The sequence below is a fragment of the Erpetoichthys calabaricus genome, chromosome 18 (assembly GCF_900747795.2).
Source record: "Erpetoichthys calabaricus chromosome 18, fErpCal1.3, whole genome shotgun sequence".
Taxonomy (NCBI): domain Eukaryota; kingdom Metazoa; phylum Chordata; class Cladistia; order Polypteriformes; family Polypteridae; genus Erpetoichthys; species Erpetoichthys calabaricus.
Genome location: NC_041411.2, coordinates 16,117,213 through 16,133,039, shown reverse-complemented (window position 1 = coordinate 16,133,039; position 15,827 = coordinate 16,117,213). Strand labels below are relative to the sequence as shown.

The 15,827-nt window shown below is 39.9% G+C and overlaps 1 protein-coding gene across 3 annotated transcripts in view; it reads right to left on the bottom strand.

Annotated features, from left to right (window-relative positions):
• Nucleotides 1-9,437: 9,437 nt before the first annotated feature.
• fam222aa (family with sequence similarity 222 member Aa) overlaps nt 9,438-15,827 on the bottom strand; it is a 122,367-nt gene continuing 115,977 nt past the window's right edge. For all 3 annotated transcript variants that reach the window (XM_028824591.2, XM_028824592.2, XM_028824593.2), the window contains exon 3: nt 9,438-12,753. In XM_028824591.2, the coding sequence (XP_028680424.2) occupies nt 11,321-12,753 (1,433 nt within the window). In that variant the 3' untranslated portion in view covers nt 9,438-11,320. The remainder of the gene's footprint in view (nt 12,754-15,827) is intronic.

Here is a 15,827-nt window from a genome sequence, read left to right as displayed (position 1 = left end):
CTGACAGATTGGTATTTCACGAATCTGTTACCATCTGTTTGTGGTTATTTACTGTATGAAGCCTGTTACAGATCTAAATAAAATGAGGTTCTTTCTGGAACTTTCATATGGATGGGTCTTTTGAGAAACAAAAATGGTTCCCCAATGGCATCGCTCTGAAGAACCCCTCTGTCAGCTTCATATTTAAGAGTGGGGGATAACGCCAGACTGACAGCAAGCAAAGGAGCTATATAAATGAAAACAGTCGATTACTTAAGATGAATGGCATGTGAAACTTATTATGAAAGTTGCTATATACATAAAAAGACTAGATAACTGAAATTGGCAGGATGTATACTTTCATAATGAAAGGTGCTACATAAGTTAAAAAAAGAGCCAACTGGAACATTTACAGGACACTATGAGAGGTGCAATAACTAAGAGATGGCATTAACGGCTTAGTTGATTGACAGGCTGGCTGGGTGTCCGAACCTCACTGAAGGCAGAGACTTGGTTGCCACTGGACAAAGAAGTCTCACCAATCACAATGAAATGGGCTGGGCATTGAATTGATTGACAATAAAATCCAAGCAATTGCTATTAAAGGCATTATAAAAGAGGCAGTTAAATTAACTAATATGTGAATGACAGGGACTTTTGTGAAAGATGCTATATAAGAAAACGCCAGGTTGGCTTAATTGATTTTCAGGAAAATCCGACACAGGAGGCCATCAGTCAGACCATATTGAAGCCATCACTTTGAAAGGTGCTATAAAATTAAGAGAAGACTTTACCCTTTTAGTTGATTAACAGAGAAGTCTGAGGTTGGCAAAGTTCAACTGATAGAAAGGAAACTCAAAATGGATGAGAAAAATGTTATTCTGATCATTACTCAAATTCAGGTTCAAGGAAGGCATAAGCCCCTTTGGATCAAGGCAATTAGAGGAGGCTGTAATTCATCCATCCATCTATTATCCAATACGCTATATCCTAACTACAGGGTCACAGGGTTCTGCTGGAGCCAATCCCAGCCAGCACAGGGTGCAAGGCAAGAAACAAACCCCGGGCAGGGCGCCACGCACTCGGGACAATTTAGAATCGCCAATGCACCTAACCTGCATGTCTTTGGACTGTGGGAGGAAACCGGAGTACCCACGCAGAAATGGGGAGAACATGCAAACTCCACGCAGGGAGGACCTGGGAAGCGAACCTGGGTCTCCTAACTGCGAGACAGTGGCACTACCCACTGCGCCACCCAGGCTGTGATTGATATTTATTATTAACCAAATATTGTTGTTGTCTTTATTTATTTAAAAGGTGTCCTTATGATTTACAAAGTAACATACAACTTGAGTGATTTGAAAGTACAAACAAGTGGGCTTATTAGACAACCCCACTTACATTTGGATAGGACTTACATCTGGACAGTCCCCGCTCTGCACCCCAAAGTGCCCACCCTGGTGAACCCCTGACAGTCTTTTACTCTCCCTCTCACATGTTTGTCCTCTGAAGCCCCCCAATGCCCCCTCACATTCTTCCACTACTGTGCCAATGCAAATGTTGGTTGCTCACAAGACAAACACTGAGATGATTTTCATAGCAGCAACTGAAATGTTACACCCAGGTGGGACATTCTTTTCGAATGAGGGAACTGCAAGGCTTTTGAAAAGATATGCTGAGAGGAGGAGACCTCCGGCTTTGACTTATATTGCACCTTTCAATGGTAGATTCCTTCACACTACATTTAAAAGTCTTGAGTGTCTGTCCTGCCTCTTCACTCCAAAAGCTCAGTGGTCACACAAATAGGATGAATTTACCTCTCATTTTAGCCAGTGTGTTTCCTAGTCAGTACCTTTCACAGTGTCAAGGCAACAGAAATTGCAAATGAACACAATCTGGAAAGAAAAATAATTCAATTGAGCTGAGCTCTGCCCCACTGCAAAGAATTAAAGCTTTGACCTGTGGAACCAGTCCAGTCTGTTGAGTTCACTCCCTCCACGCTCCCTCTCCTTCTATGAAGTCCTAAGAGGGTCCACAATTTATAACAAGCAAGGGAGAAAGGTGGAATGGCAGAAGGGCCAATAGACGTTTATGTGATCTGCACATCCAGCACAATTTTTAACTTGCAATCGATTGCATTCCAAAACCAGGCCAGCTTACCATCCTATGGTGTGGATCCCAAGGTGCTGCACCTCTTGGAGTGAAACTGCCCATTCCTGCTCACCTGTAATATATGAACATATGAGATCAGCGAACCAAACCCTGAAGGCTCCCAGTGAGAGATATTGGTGTTGGGAAGAACATCCTTCTGCCTGAGGTGCTCAAAACCTGAGGCTCCCCGTTAAGCCCCCTGAATCAGTGCGTTTCAACAATTCATCTCACTTTCTTATTGCCTTGTAAAAAAACAAGATGAGTTTGCAGCATTTGTGGCCAAGACTTGGGTGAATCAGAATTCAAGTTTTTTTTGGCGGATTTGTAATCCGAGAGGCTGGTAACTAATGATCCTTCAAAAAATAATATTTGGTGGATGTTATGAACGGAGAGGGGCTGGTATGCCAGTCACGTGTGGTCCCTGCTGGTGTACAGTTGGCTCATTCTCCCTGTGTATTCAGATTTTCTCCCTGATTTCCTCCTAAAGAACTGTTGAGTTACTTAAACTTGACATCTCATCCAATGTTGATTCCTGACTGGTGGCAGTGCTTCTGACTCCCATTAACCTTTTATCAGAATAAAGCTGACCAGTTCTGCAGCAGCTGGACAGCCAGCTGAACCTGGAGTCTTTCCTTAGAAAATAAAACTCTGCGTAAGTAAGCCAACACTCACAACTTCATTGTCTCAAGCTGAAGATTAGAAAAAAGGTTAGCGCTACAACCACACATCTACGACAGCCCACTGATTATTAGGAAAGGAAAAAACAACAACACAAAAAAGAGTACCTGAAAGAAAGGTTTCCACTGTACAGATAATTCTAATTTAATATAACTACCACAGACAAGTGAGTGTGGCTAAAGAGGTGGAAACTGGGCACTGCTACTGCTTAGTTTATCAAAAATTGAACTTCATTACAGAATTCATGAGGTCACATGTGACATGCCATAGGCGGAGTTAACTGCAGGCTGGCATCCCACTTCGAGACTTTTCAATTGTAGCATCTATTTATGTATCTTTCAGATCTTAATGACAGTAAGTTGTGGAAAGTTGCTGCATGTGTCCATGACTGTCACTCATGTAAGTGTGACACGCCCAGTGACTCAGTCTATGACTTGCTATGACATAAGAAAACTGGTGTGATTTTCTCTTAGAAGGTGAGAGTGAATAACCAACTAACAATTAAGACAAGTGCAATGGTAACAAACATTGATGAGCATCACCACCTGACAAAGATGAAGAAGGTAAAAAGAAGTGAAGAAGAGGTTTATGGAAATTTTAAGCTGCAAAAGATTTCTTCGAAAAAGGAAAAAGACAGACTGAGATAGATTCCAAAGTGTTCCACATTGATTGGCTGACAAAATGAGGCAAAATTTTGGTGCAACGTGACATTTGGGATTGTGATGAAAAGTCGTGAGAGAACTGTGTAATCAGTCACCCCCAGAAATTCCTAGTAATAAAATTGAATACCTTAAGAAGAAAAGCCAGACACTAAATGTGACACTTTCACAGGATGAGTGTTTACTGGCAGGTTGTCATTGGACCACTGCATTGTCACATTCTGGCCGGCAGCACCATCCACTGGTTGGGGTACTATTACTGTATAGTGCTTTGGACTTTTTGTGACAGACTCCACCAATATGGATGGTTAACGAAGACATTTCATAAGCTGGTATGAAAGTCCCACCCCGGATGTATGTTCATCCTATTTTATTAGGAAGCCCTGTAAAATAAATGAAAACAGTGGACATAAATTACATGAACACTTAAAGGAAAAGTACAATAAGCTGGCATAACATAGAGTCCTACCATGCGTTTCCCACGATGCTTTTCTGTGATGGAGCGATACATTGAATTTGAGCAGACACCAAGTTGTGCCGTAGCACTCTGTCACTGAGTCTGACCTTATTTGGGTTTGAGTTTGTTGCTTGACATGTATGACTCTCAACTCTGGACACATTGTCTATTTCTTGTCCGTGATAATCCACCCAAATAAAATCCAGCATCTGACACTGGTCTACATACAAGGAAACAAGAAATGAAAGCAGAAAATACCAACAATAAAGTAACGGGAAGACAACTAGAGACTGGAATGTAGAAGTTATTTGTTTTATTTGCTTCAAGTCAAACAATAATAATAATAATAAAATAACAGAGGAGAGAATAAATTAAACATCTACATTAAAATAAAGAGATTTCAGTCCTGAGATTGACAAAAAAGCAGGGAGCTGTTTTTCTTTTTGTTGAAAAATTACAATAACAATATTATTAAGAATGATAAATATTGAGGGCAGATGAGCAGATTTGGAATTAGGGCAGGCAAGTTAAATTAAGCAAACACGAGGAGCTTGTAGGCACATTCAAGAGTGGAGAATCCCAAGGCTAAAGAAATTACAGATTTGTCAGTCTGCTTCATTACATGGAGCTGTTTTGTTTTTTTGTTATTTATTTATTTATTTTTGAGATTGAGACAGCAATGAAAATCAGATCTTTTTTCACACACTTGTCCTGAGGAATCATACAAATTTTTCAGACAGAAAGACGATATGGCAAGATGGGGACTGATGCATTTTTCAAAGTTTGCCTTTGCCTATTGCATCCCCCCACCCCAGCCCTGGCAACCGTTCCACAGGGAGCCCCAGCCCCCCAGACTGACTTTGGTGTGCAACCTGCAGGAGATTACAGTGTTAGAATGATGCAGCCCCCTCTCATCCAGCACACTTCTTTCCATTGCAAATATTCATTAGAATAGAATCATTTTGCTTTTACATTTTTACCCATTATAAAAAAAGCCTTTTAATACGCTTCAGTGATCATATTGTAATTACTCTGCAGTGGAACAAAAAAGAAAAAAAATTAAAAATGCACTAAAAAGATAAAAGCCTGCTATAATATGTAATTTCATTTCAAACAATGGCCCTTAAAAGCTTTACACAAACATGCATGCAATTAGTGTAATTTGCTTTTTTGCTCTGGGAATGCAATAGTGATTCATTCAAGCTCAGGCAAAGGTGGGGGCTGGGAAGGGGGGGGGGGGGTACTAGGGGGATGGGGAGTTTGAGTAATAATGGAACTGCAGGACACAGGCTCTGTGCGTCCAGAACGAGAACTGAAGGTTAGACTGATGGTTCCAAGTTCATTTCATGGAAAGAATGCTTGAGAAGTCTGGACAAGCCCTAAAGTTTCCACAATAAACAAGTCCATGGCCAGGTGGCACTGGTGTTCTGGTCTGTTGGATGCCCAGCTGAATGGCCATAATGATTTTATACGTAAAATCCATTTTACTTTTTTCTCTCCCGAGACATTATTTACTAGTAGATAATGCCATAACCACACCCTAAAAATGCCAGCCTGTGCCATCATGATACAAGATTTGCCATACTGATTGCTTAGTGAAATGACTGATGAATTTTATGGAAACAGTCAGAGGAATCACCCAGGGCACCAGGAATGGGACTGCACACCTGAGAAAGCCATCACTGTGACTCAGAGGTGAGAGGATTACCAGGAGTTTTTCTAGCAATGACCTTTAAAGCTCAGACACAAGAAATTTTGAAATAAAGGAATTAAGAAGGTGGTGGCCTCTGCAGTCACACACCCTGTTTTATTTGCCCTCTGGTGGTCCTTGGTGGGGTGAAGGGAGTTTGGTAACATACCTGCAGGGATAAGTCTTTTGTAACCATTGTTTTTTTTAACCAAATGATTTAAAATAGTGGGTGTCTCCCTGCTCCACTTAGAAGTTAATAAAAACAGACAAGGATGAGAATCATGTGAATTCAAAAATCCAGTACTAGAACACCATGTGGAAGTTTATGACAATATTGTCAGTCCAAAGTTATTTTTGATTGAAATAAAAAGAAAATTAACTCTGCTCTTTTCAAATCCCTACTTCAGTGTGAGGACCTCTGACCTTTGTGGAGGTTACTTAAGGCAAATGTGGGCTCTTATGAATAACAGGATCTGCTCTTCAGAAGTTACAACAAGTAATAATTAACTGAACAGCAATCTTTCAGCTCCCAAGTGTGACTTTAGTCAGTCAAGAATACTGGGGACTACATGCAACTTGCTTTAATAAAAGAAAGCTTTTGACCCATCCAGAAATCCATGAATAAAAAGGGCAAGCCAGATATCCAAGACAAGAGAGACTTTACCTGAAATAAATAAAAACTATTGCTAATTGTGCAAAAGGGAGTCAATGGAATACAAAATTAACTTTCTGAGCGCATGGTTAGCACATCAGACAGCAATAAAGTAGATGTGGTGGTCTGAATAAGGTTTGGTGCTTTATGTGGGTGTTTTTGGCAAATTTGAGTGTTTTCTGGATGCTTTCTAGTCCTGACAGCTTAGTATCAGAGTCACAGTGAAAAAGGCATTCTAATTAGCGTGTGTACTCGGCACACCGCTCAGCCACTGCGACTGAATATTTCTCCCCACATTAATTATGAGCAGGAGCTCGGCTGGGCTGTTAATTACTGTTTGCTTTGTGCGGCCCAAGTCACAGCCTTTCTTCGTGTAACATCAAAAAGATTTATTTTGTGATTAAGGAGACTTGTTCTGGGGGATGGAGTTGCTGTTGAGATGCAGCTTTGTTTTCTGTTAAGATCACCTTTCAAATTTTTCCATGTCCCTTCTGCCAAACACCACTGAGCCTATAGGGACAGCCTGCTTCAAGAGGGACAGCTTCTCTTGCTAATGGGGAGGCTCTGTGTGGTTCCTGTTTCCGCAGGGATAGCAGATGCCTTTTTTTATCTTCCTCTTTTTCATATGCCCTTTTTCTCTATCCGATGCAAAAAACAAGAGCCTTTAGACTTCTGCTGGCTGCTTTTCAAAGAGCTGAATTTGTTTTTGCTTTACCATGAGCCGTTCAAATGGAGGTTATCTATTTTAATAAGCCCTTGTGTGTGTGTGTGTGTGAGAGAGAGAGTATGTATGTTTATTTGCTCAGGAAGATGGGAGGTTAAGTATACTGAATGAACCAACAACACAATGGACAAAAGCACAATGAAATGCTTCTGGAGTACAAGACCAAGTTACCCATTCCTAACGACATCCCAGTGTAAGTTGTTGTTTCATACTGACAAATATGAATGTCTATGATATCTGCTTCTTTTGCCTGCCCCTTGGGTAAATGCATCAGATGTCACAATTAGTTGAACATTGGTAACTTTTGCACAAACCTAGCCTTCTCTACCTTGGAAATGTTAATAAAGTTCCTTGTAGATAAAGTCCAAGAGCCCGAAACTGATTAGTGACTCTCTTGGAAACAGAATCGAGATAAATAAGTATAAGGCTTGATTCCTCTGTGTTTTTGTGCAATATGCAAAAGAGCATTGTGGAGTTTGGGCTATTGGGTGAGGAAAAAATATAAGAAGAAAATCAGCAAAGCAGAAAATGCACCTTTTCAGCTCAAATAGGAAATGTTTTATCAAAGGTAGGCATACCTATTAGTTTATAATTGGCAGGCAACAAGGCACACCTTCTAGTTGTACTAACACAAGAGGATGCACTTTAAAAATACTCTCAAAACACTCTAGAACAATAAGGAGCTAAAGTCAGGAGAGCTGCCACATCTCAACTCCCAGCTCAGCCGACAAAACCAAGCATCTCCTATCTTTGATTAACGGCCTGGGATGCTGCATTGTGGTGTGGCTATCCAGCAGGCTTGTATTATTTTAAGTTTAGCTGAAACTCTTGAAAGTATTATTTGAGGAAGGGAAAGTAAAGGAAATTATTCTAGAACATTTGCTATCAGAGGACATTGTAAGATGCCAAGTTGGTTTGGAGTACTTGGAATCTAGCACAAATTAAATATTGCAGCAGTGTAAATATGAGAGTCATGCTGTAAATCAAGACACTCTGGATCAGAGCCCTCTTCTTACAAAAAAGCTAATATTGAGCCCTCCCTCATTATGGATCAGAAGATAGCAAAAACCTGATGGCCATCAGGAGTGGAAACACTCACTGCTATGACTGCTAATAGACTAAAACATCAAAATTTGCGTATGCTTGCCCCAGAAGGATATTGGCTAGTAATCACTATGGTGTCACTCTGGTGCCTGGCAGTGCTGTTACTCTGTCTGGTAAAAATTAAAAGAACACAATGTAAAAGCTTGACCTTTAGGTTCCTCTGGTTGAATTAAAACCTTAATACCAGAGTCCCACTTTGTGCAAGTATTAAGCCATTTTCATCGGGCAGTTGCATGGCAGAAGGGGTTAATGATGTGGGGGTGGGAAGTGTTAGATAATAACACACCATATGCTTCAGCATTTTAACAGCTGAGAAGGCCCAGTATGGATGAGCCAAGTCCTGAGCTGAAATCTATTTGGAATTTAATACCATTATCCTAATGCGACCGTCTCATTGTTTTGGTCAGAGACTAGCAGGCAGTGTCTGGAAGGAGAGGTCACTGGGGGAGGAATATTTTCAATATCTGAAAGTATCCGTACAGAGTTTGTAGAATGGCTTTCAAACAATGTAGAGCTTGTGCATCTCTTCAATAAAACCTAGCCACTTAGCCTCAGAGTTTTCAATATTGAGGTAGAAGTGGCCTCCTTAACATCTGCCACTTGGTCACTTTCAGCAGGCACTATTTACCAGGTACCATAAGTAAAATTTTAAACCTGTTAGCCAGACAGGTCCTAGTCTACAGTGTGCAGACTGCTAGTTTTCTGATTTTTTTTTAGAAGGGAATCCTACATGGTCCTAAAGTCTAAAGATTCCTTGTACAGTGCTTCAGAGGAAACAGGTAAATTGATGTTTGAAAACATGAGCATTCTTTGACACTTGCTTAGAACAAAGCAGTTATGAAATACATGGAATAGTCACTGATATCAGGGCAGAGAGGGGAAAATACAGTATAATATTATTTATTAGCTACTACTATAAAACCTCTGCAGGAGTACTCAGTGTTGTCTGGCACCCAGAGATGGCTACCAATTGAGGACGATCTGTCAAATGCCTAGAAAGTATTTTTCTGCTGTGGCATTGGCATACTAACAAGATAATGTGTTTGGGGCCAGAGCCACAGAGGGCTAAGCTTCCATTAAGTTATAAACAAAATTACATTTGGATCTCAACAACTGTTGACAGACTCATAGTTTTCAAAGGAAATATATGGTAGCAGTGTGACCCTCAATGAGCTATGAAAAACATGCCAGAGCCTGAAAAGAAAAGCTAAAATAGGTCTGAAGGTTGACAGGAAACACAGTAAAGCCTTGCATGAAACCTAAACACTGACTGTGTTAGTCCACAAAAAATGATATATATATATATATATATATATATATATATATATATATATATATATATATATATATATATAAAACAACACATCCAGTAGGGATACGTTATCTCTGTTCTCACATTGGGGCAACTGGGAGTTGGGAGAAAGGAGGAAAAAGCTCATCTGGAGGTGTGGAGGAGAGGGAAGGGACGAATAAAAGAGGAATTGTGTGTTTTGAAGAGATTGTGAAGGTATTATTAATAATAAATCATTTATTTGAACCTGGGACTTGTGTTCACATCTGTTACAGCAATCAAAGCTAGGTGGAATATTAAGTGAAAGCTGAACTCACTTGGGTGTCTAAAAAGACTTCCTTAAAGACAGGAAGAAACTCATTCAGAGCAAAAGTGGCACCAGCATTTTGAATAAAATTCTCTCAAGTGATTTTGCATCTTGCATCAGGGGCAGGGATTGGAGGGTTTTAAATGCACATAGTACAAGAAGCCAAATGTTGTACAAATACTCCAGCTCATGCTTTGTCATTCCAGCTAATTTTTATGTATTGTAACATGGCTAGAAGTATCAGTGAGTTTGTCACTAAATACATTCCATTACCTAACAATCTTGTAAATATATAGTTGATGTCCAAAAAGCCATTTCAAACCTTTCTATGAAGTTATTATGCTTTGACAAACCACTAAAATTAAACCTATGGTATTGCCCAGCACTTTGAAAAATTACATTCTGATTTCCACTCACTTATTGTTGATAGCTGACTATGACTGTAAAAATAAAAAGTTACACACCCAAACCAAACTTGGAGAGGGCTATGGCTAGAAACATTGCAAAAGGAGAAAGGGGACAAGAAGGTCAGGCTGGACATTAGTCCCTTGAGTTGTCTTCCTACAGAAATCAAATATTGGATTTTTGTGCCACCATTTCAACACCCCATTTCTGAAATGGCAGTCACACATAACACCCAAAGAAATGTTGGGTAGAAAACAAAATAATACACATACGCACACACGCACACACATATATAATTATATATATATATATATATATAGTATATATATATACATACATACACACACATAAAACCCAGAACTGACATCGTCTGAATTCCGAGTGTTAAACTGTTTAAAAAAATGTTTCCACTTAGCAGCCAATGAATAACTGGTATATATTTTTAAAAAATTCAAGTTTTCAAGTTTCTTAAGAAGACTTTTTCCATACTTTGAATCCTTTCCCTCCAGTAAATATTTTAAAACTCTAAGCAGTGCAATTTTCTTCTCAAATCTGTCTTTTTCTTTACTCTTCTACTTCAGAAGGGTGCTGGCGAGGAGAGTGGGTCAGTAAGATGAAGCTATAGGCTATGTTCTTGTATTTTGAGAAAGGAAGGGTGAAAATAGATTTTTTGTGCATTTTTTCAATTGATTTAGAACTAAATTATTAAAACAACACCTCCTTCTCCAAAAGAGTTTATGTAAAATAAATAAATAAATACATAAGTCTGAAATTTAATCCAGGTTGTGGGAGAGGGGGAACATAATCATTTTAAAAGCAAATATTAATGACCATGAAAAAAAAAACACATTTGCCAAGGCTTGCCCATTTGCAAAATTAAAAGGCTCAAAATCAAATTCCAGCAATATCACATGATGACTGACTCCCTATCCACCTCCCAAGTCCCCAACTCCTCACCTGCACGGATCTTTCCCTTTGATCCTTTCAAGCCCCTTTTCCAGTTGCTGTTTTTTATGGGGCAATTTCTAGCCACCTCTGTGCTAACTGTGCATCGCTTCACTGCATTTGCCCATTTTCTGATCTGTAAAGCAATGCCAATCACACACATATATATATATATATTTATATATCTATATTGATTTATATATAGAATAAAGATCTCCTTATCTGTTTTCTTATTTCTTTTTCTCTTTAGGACCTGTCCAAATTTACTTTTCTGATTTTTATCTGTAAACTGGTAATCGGATGTGAGCATGCTGGTGGTCCAACAGTCGGGGCACCGATACCGTTTCATACCCTTTGCCCAGCATCTGCTCCTTAATGCATGGTGGGTGGATGTCATTGATTAGATATTCCAGAGACTGCAGGCTGCTGCTCAGGATGGATGTGTTGCAGAGGCTCTTGCTGGGCAGACTGCAGCATAATCCACTGTCCGAAGGATGCTGGGGGTGCAGTGGAAAGCCGAGTTCTCGGTGACCCCCAGTTGTATTTGTCCCCACCAGGTCCTGGGGGTTGTAGCAGTCACTGTCAGGTGTAACTAGAATGCTGTTCCATGGTGGGGCAAAATACTGACCCACTGAGAAGTTGCCATGCATGCCAGTGCAGTTAAGGGGGGATGCAGTCATCTTGTCCAGCCCACTAGCACTTGCTGCTGCTGCTGTGAGAGCGTAAGGCCTCGAGGACAACTGAGCTCCACTGGTGGCTCCTCCAGCACCACCCGGCACACAGGTTTCAGGAGATTTGCTGATAGCAGCTCCTCCACCACTCCCACCACTATACATTCTCAATGCCGCCTGCTGCTGTTGCTGCTGGTGGTGGTGATGATGGTGCTGCTGTTGTTGTTGCTGTTTTTGCTGCCAGATTATGTAGTCCATGCTGTCCACATAGGCAGCGCCAGCCTTGGTGAGCTCCATCCCCTGAGTGGGCAATACCGAACTGGTGTAAGTCAGGCTGCTTTGTGCCAGCATCCCAGTAGGGAAGCCAGCTGTGTTTCCAGAAGAATTTGAAGAAGCCGAAACCACTGTGGTCTGTTTTGCTGGGCTGGGATTGGTTGTGGCGGCTGCCACCACAACGCCTTGGCACACCTTCTGTAAAGCCTGTGCCTGGCAGTGCTGGTTAATCTGATAGATAATACTCTGTATGGAAGGAAGATTGGACTGGGTGGGCAAGGCCAAACCCCGACCACCCGCAACTGGGATGACAGAAGCTGCTACAGTGACATTCGGAGGGACAGGCATCGAGGACGCTTCTGGGACCTTGCTGGTGCCTGTGTGGTAAGATATTTGTCCATGAGCCTGGGCTAAAGTGCTGTTTGCATGTGATGGGTATGGGGCCACAGCTATTTGGGCTGGGGATAGCTTAGTCCGTTTACCCTCTGAATTTTTCACAACACCCTTAGTAGAAGTGCTACTTGCTGTCTTGACAATAGCTAGCAGACCTTGGTAGCCACCTGTGTGCAGATGAGGGTAGGGGTTATAGCGCTGGCCTGTAGTATCATATCCATTAACTGTCCGGTTAAGGTGCTTATGTTGTGGTACCCTGATGTTTGTGGGGAAGATCTTGATGGAAAGGGGATTGCTGGCTGTCTTCTGCGCATAGGCATCCAGTTCAGCTGCACTGGGATAGCGTGGGGAGTGCACAGGGGCTGCCAGTTCACCTGAAACAGACAAGCAAACATATTCCTTAGGATAGCCGCAAGATCATACTTGTGTGAATCCTGAAATTAGGAATCAAAAGTAAGTTCAAAATATACGGTTTTATTTACAGAATCAGTATTTTATATGGACAGGGAATACCAGAATTTGAATGGAGTAGAACACTGCGAGTTTTTTTAGGTGCACTGTAATGAAAAAAGAGTTTTCAGTCTTATAACACACGCTCTTGGCCCCTGAGGCAGGACAAGCTGATTATAAATGCACCTAAAGCATATGCCAGTGTCAAAACATTCAAACAGTAACCAAGCCAACACAAAAAAGGTAAGCCAAGTGTATGTATGTGCCATGTACTGTACCCACAAGCACATTTACTGTAACCATAGCTGTGCAGTTAATTACTGAAATGAAAGGCTGATAAATATTTTCCCTGTTTGTTTCCCAACATGCAATCCATGTGACAAAATGTGTTAAAGCCCCACCAAACTGCAAGACTTGCATGTGTGTATGTGGGTACAAAAGCAAAAACCCAAAGCTAGAAAATACTAAAAGAAAATCATTACTCATTACATTACTCTGAGGAATCCATTTGGCCTGCAGAAACTAAAAAAAGGCTTCTCTGCCACAATCAGAGTGAAAAGCACCTCTCAGCAAATAACCCTCCCTGGTTTACACAATCTGTGTAAATTCACCTGCATGATATCTTCTGACATACGAGGTTGGCAGGAACTTTGTGGATGGGCCAATCCATGCTTGGCCCCCAGTGAAAGCGGCTGGTAGTTCAGCAATTCTACTAATCCTTATACACCAATATCTCTCTCGCTTGCATGTCTAGGTCTATTTTGAGCATTGTTCTGCTAAAAACAGAACATTTGCAGTTTCCATCCATCCATTTTCCAACCCGCTGAATCCGATCACAGGGTCACGGGGGTCTGCTGGAGCCAATCCCAGCCAACACAGGGCACAAGGCAGGAACCAATCCCGGGCAGGGTGCCAACCCACCGCACATTAGCAGTTTCAATAATGCAAATTTAAAAAATAAAGATATTACCTTTTTAAGTCCCTGAGAACCAATCGGTCTTTAGTTTATATTGCATTTTAGTAGCACATACTTGATTCTTTATAAAACAAACTTTATATATCCATTTTCCAACCCGCTGAATCTGAACACAGGGTCACGGGTATATATATATATATATATATATATATATATATATATTCAAGTACAAGAAACTGTTCTTACTATTGTGGCCCCTCTCCTTCATATCGTACAGTTTCACATAATGTGCTGCGTAAGTAGTCTCTCTATTTGTCCTCAATAGAGTTTCTAAATTAAATTGTTCCACACATTATATTTTATAATCTCTAAAAGAATGACAACACAAGGCTACAAATTCAGTTCTTAACCCAAACTAGCTGTGATCCCTGCGTGAATCACTTAACCTTCTATGGCCCCAAATTGAAATATGTAAACCTGAAAACTGTGTTAGCTATAAAGGGGAGCTCTATAAACAAGTGTTTTTAAAATTTATTTCTGTTTATATAAAGTATGTTTTCCTTCCTGCCCCTTTATATTTAAGTCTAGAAACAGATTTAATAATTTTACTATAGATTAAATTGTTATACTATTAACAATACAATCAATAATTAGGGTGAGACCACATTTTTGGATTACCATTAATCATTCTGAAATTAGTAAATGGCCCCTCCTTACTCTAAAGCATGAATCACCTTTCTGCTGTCACTCATACTATGATTGGTACAACTAGTGTTGCAAATTGTGAGTTCAATAACAGACTTGATATTATCTTCTAACAGTCTGTGTTTTTCTTGTATATTTTAATACTATGCAGATTTAAAAAACATTTACTTTGTTCTGGTTATATACTGCTTTTATAACTCTTGTACTGCAGCATTTTGTGGGACAATTTATATAGTATCTGCTCTAGATTTGTTTCTCTTATGTACAAATTCAACCCACAACAATATTATGAATCCTTCAGTAAATTAACATACAATCTCTTTTTGATATATATAGCACATTAGACAAGGATGTTGTGATCCTGGTGAACATATGAATGACTCACTGGCCTTTTCTCTTGTGTAAAGAATATCTTGCTTCTAGGTAAGAGGTCTCACTCTCTACTCATTTTACTGAATTTCTCCTGTTAACATGCTAATTATTAGATGAGTGCTACATTTTTCCAGCACTACATTGACAAGCCATTTTCCGGTCTCACATTTTCATATTTAGTTTTGATTTTGTGATATATGAAGCCTTTCTAGCTTTTTTGAATCAAGAATTTTGTTTTGCCCATGACATTTTTATTAATTTATTTTTTCTGCTACAGTAAAAAAAAAAAATTCATGTCCAATAAAAGAATAATAACTTTCTGGAAGCCAGCTGTTATTCAAGAGTAATGCAGTTCCTTGATTAGGTTTTAATAGTTAGCTTCTTTTGTGTTGATATTTTTTATTACTGTGCTTTCTTTTCTCTATATAAATAGTCATTATTATTAAGTTATTCAGTCCAAACAACATCGTACATAAATATAAAAGTTCTACTATCTAGCAGATACTGTATGTCTAGCACGTTCTTGTTTCTATGCTGGTAAATATTACAGTTTGATTATACTGTATATGTACTGTATCCCCTAAGACACTTTGATTTCCAATAAGTACTAACTTCACTCCAACAACAATTGCACATTGATGTGCTACTTCTGCTCAGTAAAGAAAATCAATAATTTGGGAACTGTGCTCTTGAAAGAAAATAAGTGTAACTGGAAGAATACAATTGTTTTACTTTCATATATTTATTAAGGATATCTTATAATTAAAAAAGAAATACTAAAATAATGGTGTTAGAATGTTGCTAAAGGCACTAAACATATCCATATTACTAACCGAGAATGGTAAACCGGATGGCATGGACGCAGGTACACGGCGATGGGACCATGAGACGTACTGCGCAGGCGCGTACAGCGCACGTCTCATAAACCGCAAGCGAAGTCGTATCCACCGCGCACAAAGGAGTCACGGCCCAAAAACGAAAGAGCTCAACTGACGTGAATGAGAA